General features: G+C 42.2%; 1 protein-coding gene and 1 long non-coding RNA gene across 2 annotated transcripts in view; one reads left to right on the top strand and one right to left on the bottom strand.

Moving 5' to 3' along the window:
• pdlim1 (PDZ and LIM domain 1 (elfin)) overlaps positions 1-9,908 on the bottom strand; it is a 92,338-nt gene extending 82,430 nt beyond the window's left edge. Inside the window, exon 1 of the mRNA XM_059946264.1 lies at positions 9,665-9,908. Within this exon, the coding sequence (XP_059802247.1) occupies positions 9,665-9,760 (96 nt within the window). The 5' untranslated portion in view covers positions 9,761-9,908. The remainder of the gene's footprint in view (positions 1-9,664) is intronic.
• Positions 1-11,590, top strand: part of LOC132378923 (uncharacterized) — a 53,960-nt gene extending 42,370 nt beyond the window's left edge. Inside the window, exon 3 of the long non-coding RNA XR_009507224.1 lies at positions 10,760-11,590. This is a non-coding gene — a long non-coding RNA (uncharacterized LOC132378923). The remainder of the gene's footprint in view (positions 1-10,759) is intronic.
• The last annotated feature ends 7,772 nt before the right edge of the window (positions 11,591-19,362 follow it).

Here is a 19,362-nt window from a genome sequence, read left to right as displayed (position 1 = left end):
TGACTTTTTCAAAAATAAACAGAACTGCACTGCCAACTTCGCATCTCACAGGAAGTCTCTACTCCAACATCCTGCACCCTATTGACCCATATTGGATCGCAGCCTACTATGGCCTAGAAATTCCAAGTTCACCTTGCCATACCTCTGAAAATCTGTAGAGGGAGTTTGATGGGTCAGTCTCCAGAATGGAGAGTTAGGTGGGGTGCCACAGAGACAGAGTGAAGTTGCAGCTCCAATTACCTAGGTTCAATCCTGACCTCAGACACTGTCCATGTGAAGTTTGCATGTGAAAATGCGAGTATTCCCTGGGTCCTCCAGTTTCCTCCCACATCCTGAAGATGCATAAGTTGGTAAGTTGATTAGTCATTGTAAATAGTTTCTGGGATAGCAGGTTGGAGATACATCTTTACCAAAGCAGGTCTAAGGTGGTCCTTCCCTCCATTAGCCTGCAAATCACCCTCGAGCAAGGTGTAGCTCTTGCTTAACCTCTCGATCAGGGTCATGTGAAACCATGGGAGTAAGTGGTGGACGGTCATAAGAGCAGCTGGTGATATCACAAGTCCTGGTTATGCGACTCTGAAGCCTGGCAGACAATCTCTTAAGAATATTGATAATGGCGAGGTCACCTATCTTGTAAAGACGTTGCCCAGACGAAGGCAATGGCAAACCGCTCCTAGAGAAAAATTTGCTCAGAACAATCATGGTCATGGAAAGACCTTGATCAGCTACATAATATGACACACCACATAACGAATGAACAAAATAGCTTATTTCCAGTATAGGGCTAAGGGTGGAACAGAGGGCAATGTGGGGAAAATAGAATGGGATGAAGTAGCCCATTCCCATGTGGTATCTCTCCATGATTTTATGGTTCTATCAAAGGCTGAGTAAAGACCTAATTACCCTGGAAGCTGATCACTGACAGATGTCGTGAAATTTGTTGTTTGGTGGCAGTATTACAATGCAAGATGTAAGAATTTACTTCAAGTTATGAAAATAAAGAAGTAGTACAAATTAGGAATAAGAAGTTAGTGTTCAGGGGGTCATGCATCTTTCAGAAATAACAATGGAAGATAACAGAAATAACAGTGGATTACACCCCACAGGGGGCTGAAATAGCACAACAAGGCTCCTTCATGAAAGCAGGTTATTACTCTGAAGAGAATTCAAAGGATTAGACAATTGCGTCAGCCTATGATTTCACCTCCCCCTGGGAAATGCCTGCCCACAATGCATATCTTCCCTCTTACAGGCTTTTGTTCCCTTTTAGTTTTGATCTTTAGTTGTAACTGTAAGTTCAGATTCAAATGACAAGGACACCAAACTATGGGTAACAGAAGAAGTGATGATTTGGAAGAGCAACAAATCCCACCTAGGGTCACATGAAGACACAGTTTATATCCCGGATAATGCAGCATTATTACCAGAGGCAGAGGCAGGATGGGCCCATTGTCTTTTCAAACATGTTGGGATGCGACCACAGTTAGAACTTGAGGCTTTCTATATCATTCCACCTTTTGCCAAAATCTGACTAATTCAACATTAACTTTCTTCCAAGCAGTTGTGACTTTATCATCACACGCCCATCCTCGAGTCAGCAACTTGTAGATTTTCAGCACGATCAGTAACTACAAATCTGGAATGAAGTCTCAGGCAACTCTTGACTGTGAAAATACGTAGCCCTGAAGAGGCAGTTCAATCTTCCTGTGCACATGCCCAGGACAACACACAGGTGGGAACAGATCCCACTTGGAAGACTCAGATCACTGTAGAGGAGAAAGTTTTGAGAGGGAGGGCAGGCAATGAGATGGGAATGTAAAAGCAGGAAACACCAGAAATGCTCAGCAAGTCAGGCAGCATCTATAGAGAGAGGAAAAGAGTCAATGTTCCAGGTCAATAATATTCCATCACAACTCGCTTCATTGTATTGATAGGTCAACTCTGTTTCTCAACTTTGCACAGATGCTGCCAGACCCACATGTTATTTCAAAATTCCACCATCTGCAGTACTTGGCTTTCTGGGAATTTCTCCAGCACCTGCCGGGAATAGAAAAGTTAACTTGGGCTCTCTGGCAACAATGCACTTGTAAGATGAAGCCCTAACACCAAAACATCAAACTTTGCTCTGGTCTACATGTGTTTAGAGCTCTACTAGAACCCTTATTTACAGATGGACTTTGTACAGGAGATATCAGAGCATTGTACTGGCCTAATTGCCTCCATGAACTAATGTTACTCACACAGAGCTGTAACACTTGATCAAAAACAAAGATGGCCCTCCCAATACAATAGTCTGCACACTCTACGGCAGCACTGAGTGGGAGCTGCACTTCTAGAAGCACTAAGTTTTGGACAAGTCACTGAAGCACAGACCCTATAGATGTTTAAAATTATCTTGAGTCTGTTCAGAGAGCATTTCTTTAGCCTAGATTTCTCCCTCAAACAGTACCTGGAATAGTTCATCAAAGCATTTGTCTGCTGTCATTTATGAAAGTGAGTTGTGTATAAATTAACTAAAGCATCCATCATCTGTTATGGAAGGTGTCAAATAAATGCAAGTCCTGCTGAAGGGTCTCAGTCCGAAATGTCAACTGTACTTTTTTCCATAGATGCTGTCTGGCCTGCTGAGTTCCTCCAGCATTTTGTGTGTGTTGCTTGGATTTCCAGCATCTGCAGACTTTCTCTTGTTTGTGAAATAAATGCAAGTCTTTTGATCCACACAGACCACCTGGCCAACAGCAATACCCATGTCAGACTGTTGTTTACCGATTACATCTTGGCATCCCCTCAATATTAATCAACAAGCTTCAACACATGGTCCTCTGAACCTCCCTCTACAACTGGATCCTTCACTTCCTCATCAGGAGACCACAGTCAGTGTGGATCAGTAATAACACATCCTCTGCATTGAAAATTAACACAGATGCACCTCGAGGATACATGCTTAGCCCATTGCCCTACTCTCTCTACACTCATAACTGTGTGGCTAGTCACAGCTCGAATGCCATCTATAAATTCATCGATGACACAACTGTTGTTAGTAGAACCTCCGATGATGATGATGATGAGACGTAAAACAGATTTGCCGGTTCAGTTGTGTCGCTACAACACTCTTCCACGTCGGCAAGACCAAGAATTGACTGTGGACTTCAGGAAGACAAAGACAGGAGAACACACACCAGTCCTCAATGAAGGGTCAGCAGTGGAAAGCGTGATCAGTTTCTAGGCATGAACATCTCAGAGGATCTATCTTGGACCCAACATATTGATGCAATCAGGAGAAGGCACACCAGTGGCTATATTTCAACAGAAGTTTGAGGAAATTGGGCGTGTCATCAACGACTCCAGAAAATCTCTAGATGTATGGTGGAAATCTTTCTGACTAGTTGCATCAAGACCTGGAATGCGCAGGAGCAAAAGAGGTTTCCAAGAGTTGTGGACTCAGCCAGCTCCATCATGGGCACCAGCCTCCACACCATCAAGGACATTTTCAAAAAGCAGTGCCTCAAGAAGGCAGCATCCATCATTAAGGACCCTCACTATCTCTGACATGCTCTCTTCTCATTACGACCATCAAAGGGGTGGTACATATTCAACGTTTTAGGAACCGCTTCTTCCTCTCTGCCAATGGAAATGGCCGTGAACCCATGAACACTACCTTGCTATTCCTCCTTAGCACTATGCATATTATATTTTTATTGTAACATTAATTTTATATCTTGCACAGTACCTCTGCCAAAAAGACAAAATTCACAATATATGCGAGTGATAATAAACCTGATTCTGAATTCAGTCTACCTTTATCATCACCTCTCCATTTACCTTGCCCTCCATACACATGCAGTGCTGTCTTGTGCCTTTAACTCAGTATTGCAAAGAAAAACATTCTGGCTCACCCACATAATTAGACCCTGAGCAGACAAGTCTAAGAATGGACAAGTAATTTCAGCAGGAAAAGGAGTGTTTCAGGGAGATAACGAGTGAAGCAAGACTGATAAAAACAAAGTCAAAACAAAACATGAACATGTTTGACCATCCCTCATGCACAGACAGATTCACTTCCATGAGAAGGGCAACAGAATTCCTGACTACATAATTAAACAGGAAGAAAATATTAAAACTGTTAGAGAATGTTGATCTTGAGGTGCAGCTACAGCATCTGTGTACATATTACAGACAGGCCTGAGGAATGAAAGCCGGGAAAATTTAAGGGCAAGGTGCAAGTGTCAAGGGTATTAAACTGGCTTTGTTTTGGATAATCTCAAGCTTCAATAGTTTGAGGTGTTAACTAATAAAACTGTTGAGGACCAGGTAGTACTGTGGATGTCATATGCATGGGCTTCAGCAAGGCATATGTGAACTGGACTAAAAGGCATGGTGACTTGCTGTACATTTATGGTGACTGTATGACCGTTCGTCAGAATCACATTTCAAGCTATATGTCACTGCAGGGAGAGCAGACCAAGATGGATAATGATACCAGTGAGACTGCAAAGTTATGAGTTAACTCTAAGTAAATATTATATTGGCTGGGCTTGTTTTATGTGGAACAGAAAAGGATACAGAGAGATTTAATAGAGGTATAAAAATTGGATAGAGCTCAATCGATGGGAGAAAATCAGGACCACAGATTAAAAGTGGTTAATAAAAAAGTTAAGTTAAAGTGAAGAGGAAGATTTTCACCCAGAGGGTGGTAGGATCTGGCAGAAACCTCAGCACATTGAACAAGCACGTGCATGTCTAGTAAAAAGCCATGAACTACTGGGCTATGGACACAGTGCAGGAAGGGTGGGTAACTTTTTTGACCAGAATGAGTGCAATGAGATGAAGACCACTTATGGTGTGGAAAAATGTTCTGCATCCACAAACCTACACAACAGCAAGCATTACCTTGAGACACTGTAAACTAAAAGAGCTCCATAGACTCAGTGTTCCAAACACTGAAACCACATCCTGTATCATACCAAGGATTTCTCTTCTTGGAGCCAATTATAAAAGCATAATGATGTCCCACAAGAGAAAAAACAATTAGTTGAAAGCTGGAATTTGCCCAGATGCCCAGCATCAACAAACTTTTTTCCTTTCAATCCAACAAACAGGAGGTGCAATGAGAAGGAAACACTACCAAAATTGATAGAAGGAAAATCTGATCATTGGAACGAGAAAATGAGTTACAGTTAAAGGAAGAGAGAAAAATAAGAGAAAAATGAAAAAGTAGGATGGAATTAAGGAAGATAAATTACTGACAGATGTGAGGAATTTAAATAGGTCAACATCTTCAAGAGAAATGCACACACTGGCCACTTTATTTTTAGGTACACCTGTATACCTGCTCATTAACACAAATATCTAATCAGCCATGTGACAACTCAATGCATTTACACATACATGGTTAAGAGATTCAGTGCCGTGATCACTCTTGCTGATTCTAGTTTTCAATCTTATTACAAGATTTTTTTATATATAAAAAGTAGGATTTAGAATAAGTATTACAGAGCCTGGGGTCTAACTGCCAATGATGGAATGATAAAAAAAAACAGCTTTGTAAGAAACTGGAACTGGGTTAGGAAGAGTGCTACTGCTGGGGGAGTTTACAAAGACAGGTAAGGGGAAACCACAGGGGATTTCAACTCAAGGATCAGAATTTTAAACATGTAGCTTGAAAGGGCCAGAGTCCAACATCAATCAGCAGCCACAAGTGAGCAGGTTTAGAGCCAAGGGAAGGTGGGATGGGTACAGGTAAAGGAGACGGGACTGGATGAATAGCCACAAAGGCATAATGAGGATTGAACGGCCTCCGCACGCTGAGAGTTGTATCCCTACTTATTCAATACTAGACAGAGTTTATAACAAATTTTTCAGACAGATGATCAAAATTCATCACACAGACTGATTTCAAGGAGTGGCAAGAAAGAAAGCTTCGGGGAGGAAACTGCTGAGGTCAGGGCTAAGAGCAAGTTCACCAGCAATAAATCAATGGCTGCAGTTTATATTATCATGGGGGTGGGTTCTATTTGCATTCGCAGGTGTGGATATCATTGCTGCTTTCACACAGAAAGAACAATCTTACTGCAGGAACTTTAAGCAAAGAATGGTAGTTAATATAACAGAGAAGCCAACAATCTATAAGTGTGCTAACAGTACGAGGGTAGTATTAAACAGGATAGGCCCTGCAAAGGACAAGAAGATGACAGATGCTCAGAACTCGAGCAAAGCTAAAACACTCAACAAGTATGTTGTATCAATATTCACTAAGGAAAAGGATTCTGACAAAATAATCGAAACAGAAATGGTAGATCTAATAATTACAATGAAAATGGACAGGTAGGAGGTACAACAAAAACTGGCGATATGTATACTAGGTAAATCCCAGAACTGGATGGCATACATCCCAGATTTAAGAGAAGTAGGAGTGAAGATGATTGAAGGACTTCCCAATCTTCACTAGGCAAAGGGGAGATACCTTATTATGTTGGGAAGTGGTGAATGTGACACCATTGTTTTAGCAAAGATGGCAGGACATTCCTAAGTAACTACAGGCCAGTCCCTTTGGCATTTGATGCATTCTGGGTAGTTAATCCAGGACAGGGCATACTTGGTAAATAGCAGGACCCTGGTGAGTGTTGTAGGTCTGGGAGATCTAGTAATTACAAGTACATTTTGTGAAAGTCATGACACAATTAAGACAAGGTAGTGAAGAAGACATTGCATACTTGCCTTCATCAGTCAGGGCAATAAGCAGAAGGCATAAGATGTCTTGTTGAAGAGAATATACCTAGTAAGTTGCATGAAGTTCTGGAAGCACACGATTATGCTAGAGATGGTGCAGACAAAATTCAGATGGACATTGCCAGTGCTGGAGGTCTTAAATTATACTGGGAAAACAGACAGCTGGAACTGTTTAGCCTGGAACAGAGGAAGCTGAGGGGTGACCTTATAGAGGTTTATAAAACACTGGGAAGACTAGAGAACATGGATAGTCACTGTCACACCCCTCCCCCAGTCCCAGGAAAAGGGAATCTAAAACTAGAGGGCATTGGTTAAAGGTGAGCAGGGAAAGATTTAAAGGGAATCTGAGGGGCAATATTTTGCAGACAAGGAGTAGTGAGTATATGGATAAAGCTGCCAAAGATGGTGGTAGAGACAGGTACAATTAAAAGTTGAAAAGAGTCTTGGACAGGTTCAGGGATAGGAAAGGCTTAGAGATGTGGGCCAAATGCAGGCAGATGGTGCTAGCACAGGTAGGCACCCTGGTCGGCATGATCGAGTTGGACTGAAGGGCATGTTTCCATGAAGAATAATTCTATTATTGTTCCTAAATAGTAACCAGCTTTAAATGGAGAGGTTTGACTTAATTAAGGAGATCCAGCAGGTATTTGTAAAACAGAGTCAGTTTGACTAACCCCCCCCCCCCACCAATGATTCTTTTGTTGAAGTAACGAGAGAAAGTTGATGATGGCACTACAATCAATATAGTTTTATGATATTTATGAAGAAAGAATGCAAGGAAGAACTTATCCTACAGGGTGAGTGGTACTCACTACCAGGCAGGATACTGAAGAGCCCTAAAGAAACTAGACCAATACTGGAGAGAACTCACAGGGCCATGGAGCACAATCAATGAATGAAACACACTGAACTGTTGTACACAAAGCCATCATACGTTGAATGGGTCAAGTGACCTCTTTCTGTATTGTAACAACTGTATGACAAATTTATGTAGTTAAATCAAAAGCTCTGCTATTCCTGAAAAAACTAGAAAAAAGTTATCCTAACTTTATTGTTGCAGCCAGCATGCCTTTCAAAATAATTATAATCATTACATTATGATCAGGATTTCAAGAGCTTACATTGGCTGCAAAGCACTTTGGGCTGCTCTATGACTATGAGAAGTGTTATACAAATATGAGTTAAATTCACATGTTCTGCTTTCCTGATCCAGCCTGTCTGAACATTTTGGATCTTTGCACATCCAAGATGAGGTCAGGAAAAGGCATGCAAAAAATTCCCAAGCTAGTGTTATGACTTAATGTTTAGTCACATCAGGGCATCCTTCCTCCTTTTGCTGGGAAGCACCTGGTTTCAATACCCTCCTCAGAAGCAGAGCTCATCATCAGAAGAGTTCTGTTTGTCCAGGAATCCCAGCCCAAGTAGTCAATCATTGGGCCCTTATCCTCTCCTAATGTGAGCCCCACTACTCAGTCCCACTTACAATTAGTTTTTCTGCAATGAAAAGTAATCAATTTCCGCCTGGATATTACCTCAGCAGCCACTTTATTAGGTACCTCCTGCAACTAATAACATGGCGTCTGAGTATATGTTTGTGGTTTTCTGTTGCTGTCCCATGTGTCATACACGTGTGACTATTACTGTCACCTTCCTATCAGCTTGAACCAGTCTGGCCATTCACCTCAGCCCTCTCTCATTAACAAGGTATTCTCACTCACAGCCGTTTTCGGGATTCTCAAACCACCCTGCCTGGCACCAACAATCACTCCACAGTCAAAGTCATTTAAGATCACATTCCCTCCCCATTTAATGTTTGGTCTGAACCAAATGACCGTGTCTGTATGCTTTTATTGCATTAGGATGCTACCAAATGATTATCTGATTAGATATTTGCATGAACCAGCGGGTGTACAGGTGTACCTAATAAAGTGGCCACTGAGTGTACATCTGGTTCTTTTATGAAAAGTGTGTTCTTTTTAACTTCATTACCCTCTTGAGAGCTGTCAGTTCAACACCCAAGGGAAAAAACGGTGATCACTGTAAAAAAAACAACACACACACAGAGCACCAAAACTCAGCACTTACAGTGAGAAGTAAACTGACCTGTTTACTCAGTCATTTATACTCAAAGGTGGGCTTGCGCCTGCCGGTACAAACTCAACAATACCCAGTCCCAGTGTACCAAACAACAGCAGCTATGAGCTCTATTTCAAACTCACACTAGAATCAGCTAATAGTGCATCTGAGTTGATAAGTAATTCCACCCGACATAAGCGTACAAGCCTCACTACCCATTCCAAGCATCATTTACATCCAGTACCAATCCTCAACCACAAACTACTCCCCCTACACCACCGAGTTAACCCAGTGTGTAAAAAAGATCCATTTAATGCTAGGACAGAACCGTTCCTTACAACAAATGAAGGAGGAAACTGACGGCGAGCAATGGGTGTCACCCTGACAGCCACGCTCTAATTCTCAACAATTAACAAACTTCTCCATTCCCTCACCCACAATTAAAATCCTTTTCCCCGAGCGTGCTCCAACTCCCCGTGTCAACCCCCATGGTCCTCTACCCACACCTTAGCAACAGCTCCAGGACTTTTCCTCACCCTCAGAGTTTTCAGCCCAGGAGAGTTGGCAATCGACCAAAAGAAAAGATATGGTCTGCCCCATCTTAGGGCAGATAGAGGAATATCCCCCCGAGCTCTCAGGGTCCACTCACCCTTCTCCATCTCACCAGAAGATGTTGCGGAGACTGTCCCTCGATCCTGACGATCCCACGCCCCTCTCCCTTCGTGTCCCGTCCTCCCTGCCCCAGTCTCCTCTCCTCTCTCACCTCCCTCCCCTCTCTTTCCCCTCATCCAACCCTCCACCCCATCCCCGCTGGACGGCACCAGCCGCGATCGCCGCGGCTGCCCTCTTGACTATTTACCCTGGAGATGGTGAGCGGCTGCTCGAAGTCCTTGCCCCCGACCAGCCTGAAGCCCCAGGGCGCCGGGCCGCGCAGACTGATCCGGAGTTGGGACATCCTGAGCGGGGACGCCTGTGTTCAGATGGACTGGATCCGCGCGGCGGGCAGGGCTGGGCGAGGGTGGGGGGATTTTATTGTGCGGCCAGCCCGCGTCAGCACTCCGCCTCACCTTGTATGGAGCTGGCTGTGCCGAGCGGAGCCGCTCCGCCCCCGAGGGCAGAGCTTCTGTGGCTCCGCACTACGAGGGCCGCCCTCTCCCTACTGTTTACCTCCTTAGACTGAAGTTGTCGGCTTGCTGAGTAATTCTGCAAACCAACAGCAGCGGGTCAATAAAACATTGCCGGCAGCTGGCTATAAACGTGCTACCCAAGCCCAAACACAGTAAGGATAATTGTAAATCCCACCCTGGGGGTAGCAGAAACTGAACCCACCCCTCACCCTTACCCTCCTATACATATGGTGGACGCTGGAGAAGGGTAAAATACTGGAAGGTACACCCGCAAGCAAGTCCGACAATTGTGGAGAGAGAAATAGGATTAATGTTTCTGCTGGACAAGCACTTTCAGAATTGGAAAAGAAAAAAAATACTGATTTCCAACATCAGAGGATTTTAAAATGAAGAAAACATGCTGGAAATTGGAAAATTGTTTCTGGCTTCTGCTTCCTTTCCTTTTCAGTCCATTTGAAGAGTCTGGGCCCAAAACATTGACTGTTTATTCCTCTCCATAGATGCTGCCTGACACACTGAATTCCTCCATGTTTTTAGGTGTGTTATTCAAGATTTTAACTCCTGCAGTATCTCTTGACTTTGTGGTTTTTAATTTTCTTTTAAGGTAGAGATAGACTATTTGGGCCTTCATGCCTGTCCAGACCATCTTGTACTTCACTGCATGAACACAATATACCTCATAATTTAGTTGAAGTTTATGTAGTCTGATCCCTGTGATGCTGATTCAAGCAAATTTTTCATTAGACTTGTGCACATGACAATAAGACCAAATTGATTGTCTCATTCAAAAATCTAACGGACTTCTCTCCAAATGTACTCAATCACAGAATCAAGAGCACTCAGCAGGTCGGGCAACGTTGCTCCAGAGAGAAATAGAGGCAATGCTTCAGGATGACAACTTCAGAAATGAAAATAAGTGAGAAAACAAGCACAGATTAAGTTGTGCCGAGAGCTGGCGGAGAGAAAGTAAACAGCAGGAACAATGAAGAGTCGCCACACCTTCACAGGTGTTTGAATTCCAAAGATCTTGTGACTCCTCATTCTGGACAATCTATCCAGGGGAAATATCATCCCCACACCTATCCTGTCAAATCTCATAAGAATTTTAAATTGTGTTTTGATGTTATTATTCAGGATGCCAGGGAATTCAGGACCAGTCTATTTAATCTCTCCTCATAGGACAATTTTGCCATACTGGAACCAATCATTGTACTCCACCACTATTACATGAGGAGACCAGAAGCATCGAAGCCCACAGCTTTGGAGAAAGAACAGGAATGCCTGGAGCCATCAGACAGTAGGACAGCTGCTGCAGCACAGTGTAATACCTCAGTCATAATCTCACTCTGTAACTCCTGAAAAACATCTCAACTCTTGGTACCCGAGTCTTCTTGCAATAATGCCCAACATTTAAATACTTGCCGTACCTTTACATTAACTTTCATGTGCCCTTTAACAAACTTCAGTCTCTCATCAGATAAAACAATTGCACTTGATCATCTTCCCCACAGTTTTCCACATTATATTCCATCTGCCATGTCCTCACACAGACACCAAGCCTCCATCCTTTGACGTCGTACACACAGAGCACACTGCCACCTAGCTGTGTGTCATCAACAAACTATTATACTGGAACTATTCTGTAATAAATAGTTGCTGCATTATTTATTTCTTGTTTATGTTTTTTTTCAGTCCCTAGGGTTGTTCTTTGGAAACATCCCAAATTCCACAGGCCTTCCCATCATCACGTTAAGAATGTGTGTGTACTAATCTGGTAGTGACTGACTATCTCTGGAGCTCAAAATGAAATGCCTGTGGGGAATTTGAGTTTATCTCTATTCCACTGACTTCCTTGTCTTTTGTTTCCCTATAGAGACATTATTTTAATGATGTTTATCATCCTGAGAAGCTAAATGGCAATGTTATTCTGTTTGTGGTAGACAATGTTTATAAATAATGACTTACAAATGCTATTTCCCTCAAATTAAATTATCATACCATTTCCAATTGTTCTCTCCACTCTGCAGGCACCAGCTCATACAGTTGCTTCATCAGTTTCCGGTACCCCCACCCAGATATTCGCTCCTCATGACTAAGCCAAGAATAGTAATGTGCTGTTTGAGCATGGGGCATCACCATCACTCCTCACTTGATGCCACATGGGTCTAATTCTACTACAATCAGGAGCAGACTGTGTTTTATTCCTCCGATTAACAGATTGGCTGAAGCTAGTTGTGACTCCACACCCCCCCCCCCCCCCCCCCCCCGCGTACAATAACTGAATTCAGAGAATCAAGGCAAGTTCAAAACTCCTACAGAAACAAGTTAGAAAATAACATGATGTCATTGGATCAAAGTACATTTTACTTATCAGCACATTCATCAAATACTTTTGTGAACACAATGAGGTAATTTGATATCTCCAAGGGCAGTGACAGTACATTTAAACTTAGTCAGACTATAGGAGTTCAGAACCCCCAGGTTACAGAATAGAATTCTGAATGAAACTTATTTTGCATGATCCAAGGATATGTAGCCAGGTATCCACATATATACGGACATCTACTGAAAATCATCAACTCAGTGAAAGATGCTCCTTTGCCTGCCAAATATTCATTGATCTTCCAAGACAGTGAGACGTCTGTAAGATAACACTGTTGATTGGCACATTCCAGTCCGTAGTAGTCCGTGTTGAGGGGTGCTTGCTGTAGCCAATACAAAGGCACCGTGGTGAATTGGAGTTGGTTTATTATTGTCACATATAGCCAAGGTACTTGTCTCGCATGCTGTTTATATAATCCTGATGAAGGGTCTTGGACCGAAAAGTCAACTGTTTACTCTTTTCCATAGATACTCCCTGGCCTGTTGAGTTTCTCCAGCATTTTGTGTGTGTTGCTTGGATTTCTAGCATCTGCAGATTTTCTTGTGTTTGTAATGCTGTTTATATAGGTCAATTCATTACACAATGCATTAAGGCAGAAGAAGGTAAAGCAATAACAGAATACAAAATGAAGTGTTAAAGTTACAGGGAAAGTGCAGTACAGGCAGGCAAAAAGGCATAGGGCCATGATATCAAGAGTCCAGGGTATCATACTTGGGGACTGTCAATGGTCTCACAGCAGCAGGGTAGAAACTCTCCTTGAGCCCATTGGTACATGCTTTCAGACTTCTGTGTCTTCTGGCTGATGAGAGAAGGGGGACAACTACTGCTTAGGGTTCTTCCACTACTGACTTGGACAGGGTCGAGTCCAGTTCCTTAAACAGCAAAATTGGATATCATCACATAGGGGCCACATGAGAGATAATGGTGCCATGTAAAAATCGAATGTGCTAACACTGTTGATGCACATAGAAACATACAGCGAAATGTATTGTTTGCTTCAGTCAGGGGTCGGCAACCTTTTTGCCTCTGTGGGCCGGATCGCGTATTAATGAGCGGAAGGTGGGCCAGATGAATGCCATAAAAGAACTTGAAATATGGGATTATCCATTTAAATACATCTAGTTATGTTCTGCCTCAAAATAATGAATAACGCATGCTAGAAAATCATTTGTGCTTAAGGTGGCCTTCCCCTTGGTCAGTGACCAACACAGTCCAACAATGTGCGAGGGGCAGCCCACAGGTAGTGCCATGCTTATGGTGCCAAAAGGTTATGCCCACAATTCAAAAATGCTGAACTGTATTTGATTGGAATCTGGGAAGAAGCAGGAGCTCCCCACACAGTCACAGGGAGAAGGTATAAATTCCTAACAGAGAGTGGCAGAATTGAATTGCTGGTGCTGTAAAGTGTTATGCTAACCACTGTACCACCCATCATACCTCCGATATCACACTATGCTGGCATTTTCAAAACTGCAAGGCGGTCGGCACTTCCTAGAGTTTGTACCTAAGCGAGCATGGTAAAATCCTAGGCTCAGCATCATCTGTTCCACAGTCGTGAGTGTCCTTTCGCTGGGGGGGGGGGGGAGGGGGTCTTGCTGACTGGGTTTATTTAGGTAGGGAAAGAAGGAGGAATGATGCACCACTGCCTAACTAAGTGTCGACTGTCAGCCATTTTAGCAAGTTCCCTATAGTCCTTCATGGATGCATTTGCAACGGCTATGCGAACTTGATCAAGCATTTGCTACATGAAGAGTTCTTTAAAAATCAAACAAGGTGGGGATTTCTCAGGAGAGACAGCATGTGCTCCACTAGCTCTGATGTCTTAGCTTTGCTGAGGCCAGACAAGGAGAACTGTCTGGTACGCTCAGACTCTCTAATAGTCCAAAAGGTGAGTTTTCTGCAATCGATATTTATCATGTTCAGGTGGGTATTCTAGTAGACTCACCACTCTTGCAGCTGTGGAGTTTCTGAGCAATGTTACCACATAGAAATATTTTGTGTTGGCACGGTGATTTCTCACGGTGCAAATTGGGCCTTGTACAAACCAAGCAACGGCATTTTGCTCCCAAACCTCCAACAGATTCAAAGCGACTGCATTGGCCAACTTATTGAATAACTCTGGAATCATCCTAGACAATTGGCGTCACCAATGTAGGTTCTTACAAATAAGACAGCAGAGGCATTTCATGTTTAAGAAAAACCATAGCAACTTCTTTATTGAACACCAATAAACTGAACACCAAGTGCGGTAAAGGTCCTTTACATAATCACGTCATCACGTGAACCCCAATCCAATGTCGGTGATTGTGAATTCTGCATATTTCCACCAATTACAATACAACCTGGAGGAAGGAATAAACCAAACTGAAGCAATTTTAAAATCAAACAGAAACCAATCTTTTCAAACTCTGCAAAAGCAATAAAAATGAAATTTGTATTTGGAAGAAATAATTTAATTGCTCATTAGTAGGAGACTAGGAGAGACAATAATTTGAAGGCCATTATTGAAGGGTTAAATTTATAGAAATAATTATCTTTTTATCTGGGTTAGTGTTTAAAGGAGGAGGATAGATGGTGTGATCTTAATCCTGCGCATGCTTATCTCCTTTAGCATGCAATTGCTTAGCATTGTTAGTTTAAAGTGAGACATATTACAATATACAGGCTGGAGTCTGTTCTAACCAAAGTCATCAGTGAGTGGTTGAAATGCATCTTCGGTCAAGATTTTCTGCATTCCTCAAGCACAGAGACTGATGAAAACCTCAATGCAAGACCAGATGTATACTCAGGACTGTTGTTCTGAAGGTTTCCCAAGATCTTAAACTATAGGGGGACAAGAAAGAACATGCATTTACACATTGCATTGAAAACCTCAGTATGCCTCATAGGAGCGTACAGCCAGCAAATCAGATTTAGTCACTGCTGAAAATAGAATAGTCCCCTGCATAATCCCACAGAAAACAATTTTACAGTAACTATTTCAGCGGCAAAAGCTTCCAGGTAAGTATTGGCTGGGACTAGGATAACCCTGGTATTTTGTTTTGAACTAATGTTAGGGTATTGATTACATTCAACTGCTGATTCAAAAGATGGCAAGTTTTACATTACCCCTCTGTGAATGCTGTTCTGAGGCATAATTGTAAATTGTGTGCTTCTATAGAGAGAAATGTGAACCTTCACCCTGTTGATGCAGAGGTGAAAATACCACAAAGACTGGAATAAATTTAAGCAGGCTGGTTCTCTTCCCAACATGCTACATGTCAAGAGGGTGATTTTCACTTACATATATGTATATGTGTGCGTGTACATGTGTCTGAGTGTGCACACTCTTAAATATTCGTGTTTATGCATGGGAATGTGAGACAGTGTGTGTATGAGTGGATTTGTGACTGCGCACGCACGCGTGCGTGTGTGTGTGTGTGTGTGTGTGTGTGTGTGTGTGTGTGTGTGTGTGTGTGTGTTCCCTCCAAGGTGTGCACATGTGCACACGCACATTTGTTTTGTTACTAGCACACAAAGGAATTTAAACAGCACACAAAAGATGTCACCCTCTACCTCGTTGGCATTTTAAGTATATTTCACGATTATACACATTTCCTTTTTGAGTTTTTGATGCAGAAGGTATTGACAATGTGGAGTTTGCAATGATTTGTCTTCAGATTTCAGAGCTGGCTTATTTATACTGCTTTTGTTGAAGAAATTATTTTGTGCTAACATGTAGTTGTCACCGGGCAAAAAAACAGCACAGCACAGAATTTTTGCGCGCACAGGTCATTACAAATTCAAGGGAACATTGGTGTGTGAGCATCTATATGTATGTACAAATGTATATTTGTGTTTATGGGTGAGAATGTGACTGCATATATGCATGGGTTTGTGGACATACATGGAGGCGAGTTTGAGACAGCGTGCTTGTGCAACAGAGTTTGACACAGTTTCTTTGTACATCTATATCAGAGGATGTGAGACTCTGTGCATGTGTGTGGAGGTTTGTGAGTATCTATGGATGTTAATTTCTCGGACCATAAGACCACAAAACATAGCAGCAGAATTAGGCCACGTGGCCCATCAGATCTGCTCCACCATTTCATCATAGCTGATCCATTTCCTTCTCAACCCCATTCTCCTGCTTTCTCCCCATAACCTTTCATGCCCTGACTCATCAGTGTGAGTTCAAGAATGCAAGGACGTCAGAGTAAGGGCAGGAATCAGCCATCCACCCGTACCATGATTCATTTACGTTAATGTGCGTGTGTGAGTGTGGTTACCCATCTTAGAGCACAGGTCTGTCGGTATAGGAGCGTTTGGGAATGTGGGTGCCCTTTTCAGTTTGAGTTTGTGTGTTTGTATGTTTGCCTGCGTGCATTTACTGAACACACTGGAGGAAACAGTTATCAGCCCTTATCAGCTTTAGGCTGGGTTTAATGATTATGTCCTTGACTTTAGAAACTTTCTCCCATTATTTTACAGAAAAATCTTTGTGGGGGAACTGGGATGTTTAGACAGCAGTAGAATGTTTGAAGCCTCTGCTTACATTTTTGTATAACATCCCAGCAAGAGGGTTGACAATCCCTAAGTAATGTATTGGTGTATCTGTTTTGCTGTTTGTAAGTGTCCCTGTTTCTCTGGTATTAGAACCTTCACAAAAAACTTGAGTCCAACTATAAATAAGAGCCCCTGCATTGTTAGTGATGAATACCAAAAGATGTTTACATACATACATACACCGAGTATAAATGCCATGAAAATTTGCTTTTTGCAGCAAAAGCACAGTATATGACAAGAACTACAAACATAAGAACAACTTAAATTAATATGAATTATACACGTGTGCAAAAATGAACAATAAAATAAACATAATGACACTAGTGCAAGATTAAAAGAGAGAAAAATATAGTCTGAGGTAGTGATAGGGCTGTCTTGTCAGTTCAAGTCTAGAGAAGATGTGCCATTACTGCCAAAGGTTTCCAGTAATCTATGGAAAGGATTGACAATCTGTGTGGCTCTGCAAAGCTCCAGGGCCTTCCGGTGTGTAATTATAACAGAAAGGGCTCCAGTGAATAGAAATCAAATATAAAGATTGTTCTGGATAATAATTGCGACTAATTTTGACTGTCAGAGGCACAGATGGTTGATACACACTATATATCAACCTTAATTAGAGTGAATAGTTCTTACATGTAGCATCAATTCATTAGCAACACATGTAGTTCCAGTACAAAAATCAGGAAATCCCACTTGGTCCTCCGAGTCTCACTGCTGATAACCACCTTTCCGAAGATCAAATCAATTCCTCTTAAACTTGTTATTACCACTAGTTTCCACTGTCTCTCTGTTCCACAAATTCCTCACCCTTCGCAGACTATGAGGACTTACATTGTTATTCTGGGGTAGGAAACAATGACCACTTGATTTGGGTATGTTCTCATCCAGTATCTGCCAGGAAAAGTGGATGGATGGTGATTTCTTATAAATAGGCCCTGACTCAGATGAAATAAATCTGACCTGGAAAATTGGGTTACAATCCCACACCAGAGATCTGCTTCCCATCTATTTGATAAGAACGGCTATTTGTCTGGTCTTCTCCTGATGATTGCCCACTTAGACAGCAAATTATAATATCCATGCCTCATTAAGCCATATTTACTCACATGTTGTGCACTTAGGAAAAAGGTAGCCAATCAGCGTCTCTCCTCATGAGTTCAACTAGGAGAGATAAGAAATGTCCGAGACTCACAGTCACAGATCCTGTATTATTACACAATGTCAGCATCCCTCAGTGTGTTTTACAAAGGAAGTATATGTGTGAGAAAAATACACCCAGTGTATTAATTGAGGAAGCTATTGATGTTGTGCCAAGAAGTAATGTTAATGTGTAATGTTAAAATTGTACAAGGCATTGGTAAGGCCAAATTTAGAATATTGTGTGCAGTTCTGGTCACCGAATTATAGGAAAGATATCAATAAATTAGAGAGAGTGCAGGGACAATTTACGAGGATGTTACCTGGGTTTCAGCACTTAAGGTACAGAGAAAGGTTGAACAAGTTAGGTCTCTATTCATTGGAGCGTAGAAGGTTGAGGGGGGATTTGATCGAGGTATTTAAAATTTTGAGAGGGATAGATAGAGTTGACGTGAATAGGCTGTTTCCATTGAGAGTAGGGGAGATTCAAACAAGAGGACATGATTTGAGAGTTAGGCGGCAGAAGTTTAAGGGAAACATGAGGGGGTATTTCTTTACTCAGAGAGTGATAGCTGTGTGGAATGAGCTTCCTGTAGAAGTAGTAGAGGCCAGTTCAGTTGTGTCATTTAAGGTAAAATTGGATAGGTATATGGACAGGAAAGGAGTAGAGGGTTATGGGCTGAGTGCGGGTAGGTGGAACTAGGTGAGATTAAGAGTTCGGCACGGACTAGGAGGGCCGAGATGGCCTGTTTCCGTGCTGTGATTGTTATATGTTATATGTTATAATGGAAATGACCTATTGTGGGTCATCAAAAGAGGCGATAAAGACACTGGTCATTACAGTGTCCTTAGCTTTATCTTGATACCAAGTAATAGAACTATTTACCAGCTGCTGTACTAACATGATCAAACATGAGGAAATCTGCAGATGCTGGAAATTCAAACAACACACACACAAAATGCTGGTGGATCACAGCAGGCCAGGCAGCATCTATAAGGAGAAGCACTGTCGACATTTTGACGAAGGGTCTCAGCCTGAAACATCAACGGTGCTTCTCCTTATAGATGCTGCCTGGCCTGCTGTGTTCCACCGGCATTTTGTGTGTGAAATTTAAAATTATATTGTGCAAGATAAGCTTGTGTCCAATGATGCTATGGTCTTGCTCCTGTGTCAGTCCGACTAAATCTGAAGTAAAACTCCAAAATGAATGTTTATCATTCCCTGCAGATCATTCATAGTATAGGAAGCCAGCAGAGGAGAATGGTGTTGCAAGTGGCGATAAATAGGTTGATCCCATTTCATGCTGCCCCTTTTGTCACTCAACAACTTGGTGCATTCACCCACTGGCAATTGAGTGAGGATTT

The sequence above is a fragment of the Hypanus sabinus genome, chromosome 21 (assembly GCF_030144855.1).
Source record: "Hypanus sabinus isolate sHypSab1 chromosome 21, sHypSab1.hap1, whole genome shotgun sequence".
Taxonomy (NCBI): Eukaryota; Metazoa; Chordata; class Chondrichthyes; order Myliobatiformes; family Dasyatidae; genus Hypanus; species Hypanus sabinus.
This window is presented reverse-complemented; position numbering and strand designations above follow the sequence as displayed.